Source organism: Peromyscus maniculatus, chromosome 3 (genome assembly GCF_049852395.1).
Source record: "Peromyscus maniculatus bairdii isolate BWxNUB_F1_BW_parent chromosome 3, HU_Pman_BW_mat_3.1, whole genome shotgun sequence".
NCBI lineage: Eukaryota > Metazoa > Chordata > Mammalia > Rodentia > Cricetidae > Peromyscus > Peromyscus maniculatus.
The window spans coordinates 144,252,563-144,270,845 of NC_134854.1; the positions used below are offsets into that span (position 1 = coordinate 144,252,563).

The window sequence follows — 18,283 nt, forward strand, 5'->3', positions numbered from 1 at the left end:
GACACAGAAAATAAGAAATAGGGATGAAAATGTAGAGAAATTGTGATTCTTGTGCATTGCTTTTAGGACTGTAGAAATATGAAATTTATTAAGGCACAAATTTATATATATGAGATTTAAAAAAAAAGAAAAGAAAAAAGAAAAAGAATACTATGATTCAATATTTCCACTTGTAAGTAGACCATCCTTCCTCAGTATCTGTGAGTGCTTGAATTTAGGGCATCTTCAGACATCCAAACCCATGGATGGTCAAGTCCTTTATGTAGAATATTGTAGTGTTTGTACATAATCTATGTACTCTACCTTGTATATTAAAAATCAGGTAGATTATTTATAATACCTAATACCAGAAATTACAGAAGCAGAAGGCAGATGGTGTTACTAGAAGTTATGGGGAGGGGAAGTAAAAGAATCCTTGATTAATGAATATAAAATTTCAAATTTGAGTGATAAGAATTAAATTTGCCCCTCCCCAGCTGCAGTGTGTGCAATCTCCAGACAGCAAGTAGCTTCAGCTAAGAGTCAACCCATAGTGACAGCACAACTTGGGACATGAGCAGATCACATGCACACACACACACACACACACACACACACACACTAGTGCACATTATTTCACCATGGTGGATTGCTGTGTATGGACCTGCCCATGTATATCCCTCCATCGTATGTTGACCTTAGCAAAACTGCCAGAGACATTCTCAACAGAGGATTTGGCTTTGGGTTGGTAAAGCTGGATGTGAAAACAAAGTCATGCAGTGGTGTAGAACTGTCAACAACTAGTTCATCCAATACAGACACTGGGAAAGTTACTGGGACCTTGGAGACCAAATACAAATGGTGCTTGTGTGAGTATGGTCTGACTTTCACAGAAAAATGGAACATGGATGACACTGTAGGGATAGAGACTGTAATTGAAGACCAGACTTGTCAATGTTTGAGACTAATGTTTGATATGACCTTTGCACCTAACACATGTGCAAACCCTGGCTGTGATGTTGACTTTCATTTTGCTGGACCTACAGTCCATGGTTCAGCTGTCTTTGGTTAGAGTGCCAGCATGCTGGGTACCAGTTGAACTTTGACAGTGCCAAGTCAAAGCTGACAAGGAGTAACTGTAAACAAAGGCAGAGTTTTCTGTCTGACCTGTTTCCAAGTACCTGGCAGCCACTTCCCAAATTACCACACAGAGGCTTATGTTAATTATAAATGCTTGGCCTATGGCTCAGGCTTATTACTAACTAGCTCTTACATTTAAATTAACCCATTTCTATTAATCTATGTATTGCCATGTGGCTGTGGCTTTACTGGTCCTCTCCCATCTTGCTTCTTGGGCAGCTCACTTGTGTCTCTCTTGACTCTGCCCTTCTTCTTTCCAGTCCTGTTTGATTGTCCCGCCTAACTGCCTGCCTGGCTACTGGCCAATCAGTGTTTTATTAAACAATAAGAGTAATACATATTCACAGCATACAGAAGGATTATTGCACAGCAAGTAACTTTGCAGTAGGCTACAGGACTGGGGACTTCCAGTTACACACCAATGTCAATAATGGGATAGTGTGGCAGGGTTCTGTGCTGTTCCTTTTGGCAGAGGGGGTGAGTAGGCACAGAGTCAACAACACAGACTCTGGGAGGATGTTGAAACAACCCCAGTTTATTCAGGAAGAGGCAAGCCCTATATTCCCTCCACCCCTCCCCAGGGGAAGATCTGATGAATATGCATCTGCTGGGCTGACATGGCTGCCTCTCATTGGTCCAGGTCATCTCAGATCATGTCTCAGCTGCTGTTGCTAAGGCCCTTAGGCAGACCCAGGTTGGCTCTCAGAAAGTATCTTATTACTTGTTTGGGCTGGCTGGCCCTCAAGCCTATTAGGACGGAGTCATCCTACATATCCACCCCCTTTAATTATTTTATGGGACATGCTCAGTGGGTGCTAGGGTGCCCTAACCTTGTTGACCCCACCTCAGGAGAGCTCAGCATAATGAACTGTGCCTGGCTTAGGTTGGCTTGCTAAACAAGCTCTTACCCACCTTTGACTACCAGCCCTTGAAGAGCATCAATCCTGGAGAGCTGTCTGGGTGATGGGCTTTAGGCAGTAGCCTTTTGTATCTCAGTGAGCCATACATGCATTACCTCTCTAGGAGGACTTTGATCTCAGTGTCTGAGAGCCAATAAAACATGTATGGTTGCCTTTGTGGCTGCCTTCTGTTGGTGAATCTACTGTAAAAGACATTTGAACAAGAGAAGGGTTAGTCAAGAATTCAGTTTCAAGGACATGGGTGGGACCCTAGTCATAGTTATTGTGCTAATTGAAGTCTTTCTGATGATGCATTAGCAACCTTGTAGGGGGTGAGGCAATTGCTTGATAGCTAGGGTCACATGCCAGTGATGACATGACCATTACTAATGCCACAGTAGCAGAGCAAATCATACATTGCCCCTCTGAAGCTCTTTGGTCAGAGTCTCTTGGTTCATTGCCAGACAAACACCATATTGATGTGGTGGTATTCTGTGGAAAAATACAAGCATACCATCACCCTCAAGTTAATAGGGGAGCAGGGGGTTGCCATTGAAGGGTGATGGGATCCCTCCAATGCACCAAGGGCAATGGTGTCTCCTGAGGCAAGTAAGTAAGTCTGTTGTCCAGTTTGGGCTTATGTGACAGGGTTAACATGGTCCTTAGCCCATGAGCATCTCAAGAAAAACAGTGATATTGTACTGTATATTAAGATGAGCTTGAGCCTTGGCCTGGTCATCATAGGCAGCATGCCAGTTAAGGAAGACTGTAGGCTACAACACAGCCTTCATCAAATGGTACCAATCATAAGTCTGTAAATGCGCTGCCCATTGCCCTAGGACTTGCTCAAAATATGGTGAGTCAGGACATGATTCATTAGTGGCCTCACAGACTAAGGACAGGTCTGTAAGAGGGATAGGTGTCCATGGCTGGTTGGCCGAATTGGGGCCCACATTAACTGGAAATGCCATGGTGGGCATGTGAGGCATTATAGGTGGAATATCCTGGGAGGTATGCGAAGCAGCTGGCTCGGCAGGCAGAATCCAGGTAAATCACTCTGTGGATACTGCAGTGAGGGGTTAGCCACTTGAGGCATGGGAGGTGCAGAAAGAGGGGCTGTCATATAGGCTGGGGTGCTGCCACAATCATTTCCTCTCTCTTTACATCCCTTTCCTTTACCTTACACCTATTCTCATGCCTCTCCTTGTCAGCAGAGGCAGAGGAAATATCAGTCATGGACAGAATGAAGGCGATTGATAAGGTGTTGTTACATTGTTCCTGGTAGTGCTTATTGTGAGTCTTAATGATCTCCTCAGTAGAGGAGGACTTTAGGCTAGCAATTATAGCCAACAAAATGGGCTTAACAAACAATTGGAGGGTTACTCCTGAGGCCACTTCCCTTTTTCTAGCCAGGAACACAACTCTCATCCCAAGATCAGGATCCCACATGTTCTCTGAAGAGATCCATGGAGCAAGCACTCTTAACTACTGAGCCATCTCTCCAGGAATCACAATCCACAAATACATGCATGTACTCATGAACACACACACACACACACACACACACACACACACACACACACAAAAAAAAAAAAAAAAAGCTAAAAATAGTCAGATGGTGGCTATTGTTTCCTGAGGGACAAGCCCTTATATGGAAACACCAGACAAGCCTGAAAACAAAAGTTTATGCCACCCTACGGTATAGACAGACTCACAAACAAGACAAGACAAACAACAAGGAGAAAGCAGGAGGTGGGGAGTCCCAACACTTACCTGTTGAAGGGACCAAAAGCACACAACGTAGAGGGCCTACTCATCAAAATACACCACTCAAGGGGGGCTGCTTAATCAGTGCCACACATGAAGAAAGGGAGACTAACAGGTCTCTGTTCAGGCACCAGATGTGGCAGGGTCCTGTGCTGTTCCCTTTGGCAGAGGGGGTGAGTAGACACAGAGTCAACAACACAGACTCTGGAAGGATGTTGAAACAACAACCCCAGTTTATTCAGGAAGAGGCAAGCCTTATATTCCCTCCACCCCACCCCAGGGAAAGGTCTGATGAATATGCATCTGCTGGGCTGACATGGCTGCCTCTCATTGGTACAGGTCATCTCAGATCATGTCTCAGCTGCTGTTGCTAAGAGCCTTAGGCAGACCCAGGTTGGCTCTCAGAAAGTATCTTATTACTAGCTTGGGCTGGCTGGCCCTCAAGCCTGTTAGGGCTGAGTTGTCCCACAGGACAGAATTTGGAGAATCAATTTATCAGAAAGTATATGAAGGTTTTGATACCAGTAAACCTTGCTTGGACATCTCCTGGGGGATGCCTTTCTGTACACTCTGAATATACGTTATTCCCATTGGTTAATAAATAAGGTGCTTTGGCCTATGGCAAGGCAGCTTAGAGGCAGGTGGGAAATCCAAGGAGAGAGACAGAAAAGAGAAAGGTGGAGTGAGGGAGAAGCTAGCTGCCACCAAAGGAGCAGCAAGATGGCAGCATACCGGTAATGCCATGGCCACATGGCAACTTACAGCTGAATAGAAATGGGTTAGGTTATAAGAGCTAGCTAACAGGAAGCCTGCCATAGGCCATACAATTGGCAATTAACATTAAGCCTCTGAGTGATTCTTTTATAAGTGGCTGAGGGACTGAGGGGTTGGGCGGGACCTGAGAAAACTGATGGCTACAGACATCAGGTGTCAACAGCACTTGTTTTGGCATTGCTGCTAAACTCCCGTCGGATCTTCCTGCTTCCGTTGCTGTGAAGGTCAGCAACTTTGGTTTAGTTGGAGTGGGATGTGCTCAGACTCTGAGGCCTGGTGTGAACTCTGTCTGCTCTGGTAGAATGGAAGAGCTTTAATGCAGGAGGCCACAAAGTTGAACTTGCCTTGAAATTGGAGGCTTAATTCATTTGAAAGAAACCTCTGGGAATGGATTTCAGAAGATTTGGCCTTAATATATTTCCATGTGTCCAGCAGTCTCTCCCCTCCCCAATTCTAAGAAGGTGATCGAATCCAAGGTTGATTAAACGGGAGTTGTATTTTAAATATATAGACAGTTCCCTGTTGGCTTGTTATCTAGTTATCAATGCTCCCATCATGCAGCCATCTCTACACTGTTTAAATGTATTTAACTGTTAAGTGTGCTACTTACCAATAATGAAATAGACATTTATGAAAACTATGGGAAGAATTAAATCTGTTTCACAACAATGTAAATATATGCAACACCACTGAACTCTGTCCTTAAAATCATTATGAGTAAGGAAAAATCCTTATGTCTAACATATGTGTGATATTTATAGTCGGGAAATACTTGGGGCAACTCATATGTTCTTTGTATCATTTTCTGTGTACTAGTGTAAGTATGACTTGCTTTTATAATCTAATAAATATTTGAAAGAACTAAAATTATTCAAGTTCTTTTCTTCTCTCCTCAATTCTTAGTAGAATTAGGCAGACATTTTCAAATGTTTTTTTTTTTTTTTTGGAAAGATGGCAGAAATACAAAAGAGTAACATATTCTATGAAGAGAAAGGAAGATGGAAAGAAGGGCTGAGGGCAGGAGCTTAGTGTGCCCACCGTGGCCTCCTGACAGTGCCCCAGCACTGCCATTCATGGACATGGTATTTACCCCAGAGCCTTCTGCTCTACCTGAGTGTTATGTTTTCACAAGTTAGTTATTCAGACCTTTCAAAAATCTAACACCCTTTTCCAGCATTATCTGTTAATGAATGATAATGACTGGACAAACGGGCCCAGTAAATTAGATCCCCTTCTGTTTAGAAAGGGGTCACAGAAGTGAGTCGAAAGGATCATGTTGACAGGTTACAAGGGTCCACCAGCTGCATCCCCTGTTGGAGACATGACATTGGAGGATGCTGGTCCTGATGGGGAATCCATACATTTGACGCAACTGGACACTTTAACAACCACTGTCCCTTGGAGTCAGGCTCTATGTGAGACCTCCACAGCACCTCCTCTGGAGATCTGAGTTGCCATGTAGGGTAAATCCATGCTTGGAAGTCAGATGGCTGTTGGTAAGTTACTTGTTCTTTGCAAAAATTAAGAACCCATACTGGGACTGCCACTTGGTACAGAAAGGAGGAGCAATAGAGGAACCAGCAGGAAGACTTGGACATCCCTCTCAGAATGTCCTGTCCCATGCAGCTGCTCCACAGACTAGGTTGTCTCTTACATGGCAGCTCTAAAGTTGTTACTGCTCTGAAATAAAGTCTCAGGAGAACATCATATTCTTACATAACACTTAAATGAAGTATAGTGAACACTTCACAAGTCTGAACTCAAAGCACTCTTGAAAATGAAACCAGTGAAATATTAGGATGAGTAGCTGTGTCAAATAGCATCCCAATTCCCTTGCTACTTACACTAGAAGTTCAGCCTCTCTCTAAATTATTGTGCTGTTTTCTTAACTTGTATGCCAATTGTATCATTATAACTCTCATCTGTGTTAGTAATAAATGAATTGATAGAATATAAATATGAAAAAGGCATCTCTGTCTTTATATAAAACCAAAGTCAAAAGTCTTAGAAAGACTCAACAGAAAAGAGTCCCCTGAAAATGTTATGGAGGGAAGGGCCAGTGAAATGGCTCAGTGAGAAAAAGCATTTCCACCACACCTAATCCTAGGAGCCGCATGGTGGAAGGAGAGAACTGACTCTGGCAACTTGTCCTCTGACCTCCACATGTACATTGGCATCACACACACACACACACACACACACACACACACACACACACACACACACACACAGACACACAAGTGAAAATGTCATTAAAAATGTTGGAGCTATTCTATAATGTATACACATTTTTAAGTGGCATGCTTTAGACTGTATATACATATATATTATATATATATTGTATGTTATATACACATATATGTTATATATTGTATATATATTAGACAATATATAGTCAATTAAAAATAAATTAAATGGGTCTGGAGAGATGGCTCTGTGGTAATATATTGTGTGACCCAATATATTGTGTACCATAATAAACCAATCTGGGGATCAGAGGACAGAACAGCCATTAGTTTAGACATAGAGGCCAGACAGTGGTGGCACACACACCTTTAATCCTATCACTCAGGAGGCAGAGATCCATCCTGCAGAGTTCAAGTCCACACTGGGAATTGAGTCAGGCATGGTGGCACATACCTTTAATCCCAGTACTTGAGATCTCATGCCTTTAATCCCAGGAAGTGATGGCAGGAAACAGAAAGGTATATAAGGTGTAAGGACCAGGAACTAGACCAGTTGAACTTTTGAGCAGTTCAACTGAGACACTCAGGAATGAGGACTCAGAGACTTCCAGTCTGAGGATTCGTGGAAACAGGATCAGCTAAGGAGTTGGTGAAGTGAGGTTGGCTGTGGCTTGTTCTGTTTCTCTGATCTTTCAGTTTCACCCAAATATCTGGCTCTCATTGTTTTATTATTATTATTAATAATACCCTTTAGCAATTCATCTTATATGGCTCAGTAGTAAGAGCACTTGCTGCTCTTGCAGAAGACCTAGTTTCCATTCCCAGTACTCACATGGTGGTTCACAATCATCTATAACTCCAGTTCCAGGCCATCAAGTGCCCTCTTCTGGCCTCTGTGGAACCAGGCACACATGTGGTGTGCATGAATACAAGCAGGCAAAACACTTATATACATAAAATAAGAAATGTCTTTAAAAAATTAAAGTCAGGCTTGGTTCCACAGGGAAGATAAGGCAGGAGACTCTTTGAGTTTAAGGCTAGCCTGAGCTATGTAGTCAGAAATTTTCCTGTGTCCCACCTGGTCCCACAGCCACTCAGACTGAATTAAACACACAGAGGCTTATATTACTTAAAAACTGTATGGCCTTATGGCTCAGGCTTCTCACTAGCTAGCTCTTATAACTTAACCCATTTCAATTAATCTATAAGTTGCTACATGGCCGTGACTTACTGGTATTTTCATATCTTGCTTCTCCTGGTGGTGCTGGTGTCTCTCTCGCCTCTGCCTTTCTCTTCCTGTCTCTGTCTTGGATTTCCCACCTACCTCTAAGCTGCCTTGCCATAGGCCAATACAGCTTTATTTATTAACTAAATAAATAAAAGAGTAACACATATTCACAGCATACAGAAAGACATCCTACAGAAGGGCTATGTAGTTAGTTAGACCTTATGTAAAAAATAACCAACTTAAATAAAAAAATGAATGAATGAAGTGGCCAAGGTAGAGTCTTTAATAGTATATCAGGACTTCATGAATTTAAACATACTGAATGCATCTAAATGCATTGCATTTTTTTCTCTTGGTTATGTTTTCAGTGTCTTGTCTTTGCTTGATGTAAACCTCCCAAGCTGTCAGTGCAGTCATATTGGCATAATTCTAGTAACCTTAGAAGCACCCTCTAGCATCATCCTCTAGCAGCATCCTCTAGCAGCATCCTTTAGCATCATCCTTTAGCAGCATCCTTTAGAAGCATCCTTAGCCACATCCTTTTGCTGTACCCTTTAGTAGTGTTCTTTAACAGCATCCTGTTTATCTGGTAGAATGTAAGGTTCATTTTGCAGTTCCTACAGAAAAAAAACAAAAAACAAACAAACAAAAAAACAATGGTATTGAATTAGGCCTAGAAGAAATAATTGCCCATTTTAAGGCAGGGTGTAAAATATTTATGAAGAGTCTTTATTCCAGTTCCTTCACAAACAAGAAAAACTCAAGTTCTAGAAAATGTTACTGTATTGAGAACAGGTTTCATGTAAAAACAAACAAACAAACAAAAAAACCCCAAAAAACAAAAAACACTACTCCAGGCTAAATGATGGAGTTTAAAAGCTATTATAAAGTTATGGGATATGCCAACAAGAAATATTGAAACTAAACATTTTCTCTTTGTAACAAAAATTAAGATGCATTAACTTGAGAAAAGACATTATAATTTAAACCAAGTAATAGAATTGTTATTACAGCAAAAAAAAAAACTCAGAGTATAATGCATTGCATATGCCTCATGTTTTATAAATAACTTGTAATTTACCATCAAATGGCACCATGTTATTTCAAGGTTTATGAGCATACTTAATTATAACTTGCTATAAAAATACATGAATTATGTGAATTGTGCCATTTATCATTGACAGCTTCATCTTAATATACCCTTCTCCTCTGATTAGGAAGAATTTCCTAATCAGAAAATAAAACCCAAGCCAAGGTAAGCCATGAGTGACAGACATGACACCTAGAAGTGGCAGTGATGCCAAGCTGCTCAGAGACCACAGACTTCAAAATTCAAAGGTGTGTTGCCGTGTCCCCTCCATAAACTGGTGCCATTTTAAAAGATTGCTTGTGAGAACATGGTACTGTCTTTTATACTGCTGGCAAGAGGTTATATTTCTTTTTTTGTTTGTTTTGTTTTTTCTCTATTAAGGTTTTTTTTTAATTTTATTCATTTTATGTACCAATCACAGATCCCCCTCTCCTCCCTCCTCCCACCCTCCTGCCTTTCCTCCCAACCCAACCCCATGTACTTTAGACCAACAGCTGTGGAGCCTCCATGGGACTGGACTAGTCCCTCTGCATAAACCAGACAGTTGTGTAACTTGATCTGCTTAAGAGGTCCCCTGGCAGTAGGATCAGGATCCATCCCTGGTGCAAGAGCTGGCTTTTTGGAGCCCACTACCTATGGTGGGACACCTTGCACAGCATTGATGCAGGGGGAAAGGGTTTGGACCTGCCTCTTCTGAATGTACCGGGCTCTGAAGACTCCTCAAGAGATTATATTTCTGAATAGATGACATGAAAGTGTGTGTAGGATTTTTTTACAAGACTGTACTTTTAGCAGACATCATACAGACACATCAATTAAAACATGTCTACAGGCTTTGGAGAGAAGGTTCAATGGTTAAGAGCACTGACAGCTCTTCCAAAGGGCCTGACATGGCAGCTCACAACCGTCTGAAACTCAGTTTCAGGGGATCTTATACCTGCCCTTGACCTCTGCACATACCAGATGTGCACATGGTGCACAGAAATACATGAGGTCCAACATTCATACACAAAAAATAATAAAATAAATCTAGAACAACAAAACAAAAACACATCTATAAGGCTTCAAAGAATGTGCATAGTGTGTGGACTGGGGTGGAATTTTATTGGTTATATTAAATTGGTTTAGTCTAGGCACTAATTCCTTCATATTTCAATGTAGGGTCTACCACAGTGGGTGGTATCAATTGTCTTCAGAAATGTAAGGGAACAAGTAGAATTTAAGTGAAAAGGCAAAACATGCTAAACTTTTGATGGCTTAGGGAATCCATAGCAAAGACACTGTTATAGAAATGTCTAGGAACTGATCTGCTTTAATCTCACTAGACATGGCAGGGGAGTCATGAGATAGCACAAATAAAATGTGCCTAATCCCGAGAGCCTCACTGTGGACACGCGCTGCCCTCACTCCTGGCTACAGGCCTGCAGACTTTCTGAATTGGTGAGTGTGACAATGTCACCAACTTAACTTTCTCATTTTGAAGGTAGTTAATGTATAAATGGTTTAAACGTCCTCTCCATCACCAAGAAGAGAAGATATGTCTGTATATCTGTTCTCTGTGTTCTCTTGTGTCTTGGGCAATATTAGCTCGTGCACACCGAGTGCAATCACAGAAGTTTCTAGTACCAGTAAGTACTTTTGCAATGTGAGGGCAAGTGTTTTTTCTTGTTAACTTTTTAAGGCCTGTCTCCTAATCTTGTTGTTGTTGTTTTCTCAACTCCCAAATATTCTCCCTGTGTTCTGCACCCTTACTTTCTGCTTCATGAACTGCTTTCCTTATTTTCTTACTTTCAATTACCCTACCTTACTTTTCTATCTGTAAACACTCAATAAGTTCTTCAAAGTTGTGTAAAACCCACCCAGGCCGTGTACTCCCTTTTCCCCCAAGGGATGGTCTATTCAGGTAAAGCAACTTGTGCTTTTTTTCCCCTGGAAGTAGTATTGGATACTGTTCCTATAGCAAAACCCACAAAAGGTACGAACAATCTCTTTTTAGCCATTAAGATTTAAAAATATAAAGATTAATTTTCATTAAAAATATAAAGATTAATAAAGTTTATAGTTTTCAGATCAATGCTGAAGCATCTGGTCCACACTATCCCCATGAATCTGACAACACAGATGTTGGTACTTCCAACTCACTGGCAAGACAGCTGAGGTGCAGGGCAGATCATCCAGGTGGCCACCACCACACAGTTCATTCGGAACTGAGGCTCCAGTGACCTGGAGACTGACTGCTCCACCCACTTCTCAAGTTCTTCACTCCAAGTGAAATAGGTTTGAAAACCATTTCCTCTTTATGAATATGTGGGGAATGGGATATGTGAGGAGAGAATGTCCCTCCACCAGGAGGTAATTAATCCCTCCCTCCACAGCCTTTATTTTTTTAATTAGTATTCACTCAGGCACACAGTGTGTACAGATCAATTCCAGACTTCCATTTGTCTTTCCCAGGCTCTAGTAATCATAGTTCTACTTCCAGTTGACTTCTACTGTCTTTCTGTGACTGGCTTGTTTCACTTAACATAGTATTCTGGAGTTCCATCATTGATTGCAAATGACAGCATCTCTTTACGGTTTATAATGGAATACTCCTCCATTGTGATACACATTTATAGCACATCTGCTCCATGTGAGATGATTCCTTCTCTACACAAGTGTTAAGTTCTTGTCCGTGGCTGTGACAAAAACATCCTGAAAAAAGCAACTTAGAGGAGAAAGCTCATTCTGGCTTGAGCTTTAGGGGTACAACATGGCAGAAAATTCAAAGCAGCAGGACCATGAAGCAGTTGGACACATCACATCTGCAGTCAAAGCCACCTGGGAGTGTGAACTGAGCATGCAGACCAGTGTTCAGTTTACTTTCTCCATTTTCACAGTTAAAGGAATTGTGCCACCTGCAAGAGGTGGGCTCTCAACCTCAGCCAAGGTAACCAAGGTAAGAGGGGATGTCCAGAGGCCCATCTCCTAGGTCATTCTGGATTCTGCCAAGCTGACAGTTTATTCTAGCCATCACATCACAGTTCAACCTTACACAGTTCCCCCCCCCCCCACCTTACACTGGCTGCTACCACTCAGCATTTACAGAAGAAAGATTTTATTTAAATGTGTTTCAGACTCTCTGCTCTTTAGGAAACTTCCTTTTATTCTGCTTATCTAGCAGACATACACTGCCATTTTCTCCCTTTCGGATCCACTGCAAAATTCTCTCCTGTTTATCATGTTCCCTGGGCCTGTATGAAGCTTCTGCCCCACACAAACATGGAGACAGATGGATCTCAGTGCTCTCATTCCCAATCTAGATGAATAGTTGTCGTTCTAGAATTTAATTTCACAGTGATGTTGGACACAAACAGTCAGAAACTCGACAGTGGTGACCTCATAATTTATGATGAGCGATCAAGTAAACTTTACTAACTTTTGTCCATCCTGTCTTAAGAAATCATCCCTGGAAATGCTTGTTTCTAGCATGTAAAACAAAAACAAAAACAAAAACAACTAAAATTAGGTTACAGTTTGAATCAAGGTGTTATAAAGTAAGTCCTTTATATTTTTAATTTTGAATGGTATTGTTATGGATGCTTTGGCATGAATTCACAATTCTTGGGACTCAGAGACCCACTCACCCTCCTGAGATTCCTCTGTCCTGACTTTTGCTCTATTTGACTGCCTCGGCCTGTCACTTAGACAAGTGTTCCTTGCACCCTTGTCTTGGGTTTTTGACTTTTTCGTCAGCATCTTCTGAGTATTGACATTCATTCCTACAGCCTGTACAAGGGACCTCAGGTATCCAGGCAGCTTAACTTCAGCATACAATAAGAAATAGTGCATATTTTCAAGATGCTGTCCACAAAGAAACAATATAGCCCAGGTATGCATTATGACCCAGGACATCGATAGTTTAAGGATAGAGGTGATTCACATGTAAGTAATGACACACAGTTAGGATTCAGACCAAGAACAGAATACTTGGATACCTCACCAGAACTTCCTAAAACTACGTGTTCTTTCAGCTCAGCCCCCTGTCCTTGCCTCTACTCCTGCCTGTCTGTTCCTCATGTTGCTCGGTTAAGGCAGCATAATTCACTCACTGACTAGCTAGGAAATTAAAACAAACAAGGTTTTGTTCCCTGTAACCTTATCTCTCAAATAGGCTGTCACTCGGCAACCTCTTTCCAATTCCATCGTGAATGCCCTGGTATAGAACCCACGCCACTCACTCCACTCACCCCGCTCACTCCGCCATCTTCTGGATTATTTTCTTGTCACCCTTCCATACCTCAGTAAGATTGATCTTTTCAAGGAACAAATCTGAACTTTAATATTGCCAAAGTTCTTCTTCGATTTAAAGCCAACTATCTTTGCCACCCTTCTAGACAATCAGGCATTTCTTTCAGGACAAATACATTTCATTTTATTAAGGGAACCATTGCTGCTCTAACCTCCTGAGCTCCTCCACGTGGATGTCATTCTGAAGCTTAGAATGCCCCCTCCCCCATTGCCCTCCCCTGGCTAACCACCACTCACACTTCACAGCTTACTTTCAGATGTTCACTTCCTCCCAAATTGTTTCCAGGAGCTCACATCTGGACCTTGTGCCTCTAGTATCTGCCCTCAAGGAGTCTTCAGCTTCTCTAACGATAATGGTTGGCTACTTCATTTGTCTCACTTGTAAAATTTGTCCTATCCTCTGCCCCATAAGAATGTTAGAATTTTTGTTCATTCTTGCTTCTACTTATCTGACATTCCATCGCTAGGTTCTAGTCAGGGAGGATCAATAATGGTTAGAAATAACCAAGGAGCTCCAAGAATGAGTGGGTGGATGCATGAATTAATAAAATTGTCTGTAGGATGTAGAGATTAGAGAGGGGAGTGCTGGACAAAAACGTTGGATGGCGAAGACACTTTGGGTCTTTGTTAGGCACAGTAGATGGGGGTTATTTGAAACTTGTTACTTTTTACTGCCTTAAAGTAGAGATGTGTATGTGTGTGAAGGCTAAGGTCAATGTTATTTTATATTGAGACTTAGAAATTCAGTGTTTAGCCTAGCCTGGCTGACCAGCAAGCTCAGGATACTGCTGTCTACTGTCTTCCAGCACTTGGATCACAGCTAAGCATTAGGAAACTTAAAAACAGTCATTTCTCCTGCCTCTGACGCTTCGTTTGCAACCTAGTATATAGTATCTCTAAAGTCAAAACCTACTTACTAGGTTGGCTCAAAATCCTTTCTACAGGAGGCTGCTGAACGTGGGCCTGACGTTAAAGACAGGCCGTATGTGGTCCAGAACTTGCTGGCACACTCCTTTGGAGTGAACTGTTCAAGCCTCCTTGGTGCTGCTTAAGCTGCAGCCTCCTTGCCAACTGTCCAATCCAGGCAGGAGCCCAGAGCATCAATAAAAGACATTGCGGGAGGCTGCGGGGGTGGAGAAGCCGATTATCCGCTTTATTGTAAAAACCAGAAAAAGTGAGCAGTAACTGGGAAGTGGTTAATCCTTGTGGAATTCTGGCTAGCCGGCCAGGCATTAACCTTGGCAGTAATTAGGCCATCAATGACCCTTTCAGAGAATGTTCAAAGACCTCAGCTTTGTTTTGAGAACTTGTGTGGGTTTGCACAAGGAAGAGCTGAAAGCCCAGCTGCTCCACACCATGTTCAAGACCAGATCTACGGCGGCGAGGAGCAGGGTGCAAGACGACGGGGTCTCCGGTTCTTTCTGCAGCATGGGGAAGCACAGGCTTCCACACCCAAGCCTGGCGGTGCTGCTGCTGCTGCTGCTGCTGCTTACAGACACCTCCACACCACAAAAGCCGTGAGTTCCACAGAACGCGAGAAGCTTGAATTTAGTTAGGGTCTTCTGCGTATCTGTTCCTTTTCTATAAAACCATCTCCTCCTTTCTCGCCTCTGAGGTTCTTTCCAGCTCTGAGGTTTCCCAAATCCCCATCATTCATTCTTCCTCCTTCACTCATTAATCACTCATTCACAACTTTAATCATTTCTCTTGAGCTCTCTGGATTTCAGAATATCCAACCCCCCCCCTGTGACGCACCACTTTCCTGGATGCTCCTGTTAAAAGTCTTCAGAACCCGGAGATGGTGTGGCTCTGTTGATGCTTTGTCCTTCCTGCTGCCTCCTTTACATTCCTCACCCTGTTTGATAAAGACACACCTCTCCACAGTGGCGCTTTGTCCTGGGATTTACAATTCCCTAGGAATGGTTCCCAATGTTGACGTTGATGCTGAGAAAGTAAAGGACTTTAGTGACTGAACAGGACTGTTGTGCAGATCAGCTAGTGTTGATGAAGTCTGTGTTTCAAAGAAACAAGAAAGAACCAAGGAGAGTAGACAGACAGACAGCTAGAGCAATATTTGGGAGCATTGGCTCTGGGTAATCCAGGGCAGGTCATATAAGAGACTGTGCAAGAAATAATGACAAAGACATAATTATTCTCGACATTTACTTGTGCGAGTGGCTGTTTTTCTTAGTGCTTATATTTACACAAAAGAAAAATGTTATTTGTTTTTGTGAGGACTACCCAACCACAGATCATCAATGTTCACCGAGGGGTAGGGAGGTGGGGGATGACACTATTCTAAATAAAGATGAGCTTTGAAAGTATTTTAATTTTCAATCTACTATATATGAATCATGATTTTGATTTTTTGGTAAGTTGTATATTATAACTTCTGAAAATAATTTATTCATAAGAAAATACTGATGCAAAGTTATGGTTACACATTTAAAAGAAGAGTTACTGTTATATTTACATACCCATGGGGAGAGTATATCAAACATCCAGGGTGGGTAACCCACAGGCATATAAATTTCATGTAGAAGTATATATGTGTATATACCTGTTAAAAAAATTAAGAATTGTTCAGAGCTATTTTGAAGCATGAGAAAATCATAGTATAAACTTCTAGGTAGTTAGCAGTACAGAAATTAGAATTTTTGACTAATACAAAAAGAATTTTTTCATTTTACTATTTACTTACTTGCTTAATTTGGAAGCAGGGTCTTGCTATGTTGGCCTGGCAGACCTCGTGGTAATCCTCCTGCCTCAGCTTCCCAGGTCATGTAGCACTGTATCTTTCAATGTATATTTTTAAATAGGTGATAGTACTTACAAGATTTGATTCTATGGAGAAGTTGAAACCTAATTTAAGAGAAATTAAGTCTTATTTTAGAATGTCAAACGAGTATATTTGCTTATCTAAAAATGTAATAAAAAAAGACGTTAACTTGAGAGGTTCATGGCATTTAAAAAATGGTCTTGAGAGTTGCTGTTTGAAACCAGAGTGTCCTTAGTAGTATGTCATGGTATTGAGAAACTGTCTGCCCTGCTTCTGAGTTACCTGTGGGAGCCCATTCTCTGCTTCCTCGTGGCTTTACCCAGTAGATCCACATAGAGGATAATTAGGATCACGGGCCTGAGTGCAGGTGTCTCAGATGATCTGCACTTGCCTGTGCTGGGGGAGGAGGTCTTTTGCTCACCCCTTGGCGTCTCTATAAAAACCCTGGGGCAGAGCCAGTTGGGGGCCGTTGGAAAAGGTTCCAGGCCCTCTCGAGGCTATCCTTTATTTTCTATCTGTTTATCTCCGCAAGATTCTCCGCAATAAATCCTTCTATCTAATATTTCCTGCTCCTTGCACTCAAGAAAACTGGGGAGCTGTGGGGTTGGTGGGTAAACGCCCCACAGTTACCAGAGGATGGACTATGTTTGAATGGAGGTTTTCTCTACATTTAGAAAGGCAAACACACATGATGCAAACATCCAGGTTGGGTAACCCACAAAGACTTTGTTATCTGATTGCCACAATAGAGACTCTCCACTGTCTGTCTTCTCTCGCTGTGTGACTAAGGATGATGGGTGATAACTGGTGGAACTGTGGTGGGACACAGTGATTTTGATAGCAACAACTCCTTCACTCTCCTCTAACTGTATTCCTCCATCCCCAGAATCTACATGGTGTTGGTCCCTTCCTTGCTCCACACGGGCACCCCTGAGAAGGGCTGCCTTCTCCTCAGCTATCTAAACGAGACGGTGTCTGTGAGTGCTTTCATGGAGTCTGTCCAGGGAAATCAGAGCCTCTTCACTGACCTCATGGTTGACAGGGACTTATTCCAGTGTGTCACCTTCACTGTGAGTGCAGCCACTTGGCTTATGTACACTTGACTCAGAGAGCATGGATCCAGGGTTACCAAGATGAAGCATTGCCAAACTGGGTGGAGACAGTGGGGCTGGCGGGGGTGAGGTGCTCAATAAAGAATTCAAAGGTGGCAGCCAAGTATAGAGATTCAGTATCACCTCATCTGTTTCACCTACATACTATAGGCATATTGAAAATAAATTCAATGATCAAAGAAAAATTCTATTAGTCTAAAAAAAAAAAAAACAACCAACAGCATGCAGTAGAGAAGGGGGAACTGTGACTTTTACTTAGAGTTAAAATTATGTTTTAAAGTTTATAAAGCAAATCAGGTCAAGGTTAATCATAAGCCACCTCCTATACCTCATACTCTTCTAAGAGTAAAAACTGTAGAAACCACCCTGGGCATGTGTCCAAAGTCTCTTCAGAGCTGGATATCCGGAGGAATACTTGTAATCTAGTCCTAACAAAATACTTTCTTTTTCCATAGTGTTAAGACCCCGAAGACTTGTTTCTACAATGTCCTGTTAGTATATAACTACTTGGTCAAACATAGTGCGTAACTGAGTCCAGACTTCACTGTATTTTGCATACAAATCAAGATGAGATTCCCAGTCACAACTTTTCTTATTAGTGTATTTTTCTCTACATTATGCTCGGGGGTCTTCCCGTTGGTAAAATGTCAGAATTTGTGCATACACCAACTTCCAGGTCGAGAACGAGGGGGTGAAATTCATCAAAAAGGTCGAGATCTCCATTGAGATGTAGAACAGGGAGAGGAGGGGCTGGAGAGACTCACTCCATTTCAGACTCTCTTCCATATTTCAGATCCCACAGTCTTTGTCTAATGAGGTGGTGTTCCTCACTGTCCAAGTAAAAGGACCAACTCAGGAATTCAGGAAGCGGAACACAGTGCTGACTAAGAACAAAGAGAGCCTGATCTTTGTCCAGACTGACAAACCTGTCTACAAACCAGAGCAGACAGGTACAGTGAGCCCCACAGTCAGGGCAGCATCAAAAAGGAAACGCTCTTCCCTCTGCCTGCTCCTCACAGTCCCTGTGACCTTGGTTCCT

The 18,283-nt window shown here is 42.1% G+C and overlaps 1 protein-coding gene, 1 long non-coding RNA gene and 1 pseudogene across 5 annotated transcripts in view; 2 read left to right on the plus strand and 1 right to left on the minus strand.

Moving 5' to 3' along the window:
• The first annotated feature begins 620 nt into the window (after positions 1-620).
• LOC102928800 (non-selective voltage-gated ion channel VDAC2-like) lies at positions 621-4,922 on the plus strand (annotated as a pseudogene).
• A 3,311-nt stretch (positions 4,923-8,233) lies between these two features.
• LOC121828107 (uncharacterized) lies at positions 8,234-14,425 on the minus strand. The gene is made up of 2 exons (XR_006070581.2): positions 13,605-14,425; positions 8,234-8,590 (listed from the first exon to the last, which is right to left on the minus strand). It is a non-coding gene; the product is annotated as an uncharacterized LOC121828107 (long non-coding RNA).
• LOC102928203 (alpha-2-macroglobulin-like) overlaps positions 13,812-18,283 on the plus strand; it is a 42,584-nt gene continuing 38,112 nt past the window's right edge. For 2 of the 4 annotated variants that reach the window (XM_042274040.2, XM_042274038.2), the window contains exons 1-4: positions 13,819-13,877; positions 14,626-14,870; positions 17,019-17,202; positions 18,038-18,194. In XM_042274040.2, the coding sequence (XP_042129974.2) occupies positions 14,629-14,870; positions 17,019-17,202; positions 18,038-18,194 (583 nt within the window). In that variant the 5' untranslated portion in view covers positions 13,819-13,877; positions 14,626-14,628. Of the gene's footprint in view, positions 14,871-17,018; positions 17,203-18,037; positions 18,195-18,283 lie in introns of all 4 variants that reach the window. The other 2 variants (XM_076567875.1, XM_076567876.1) reach the window with 2 other exon arrangements.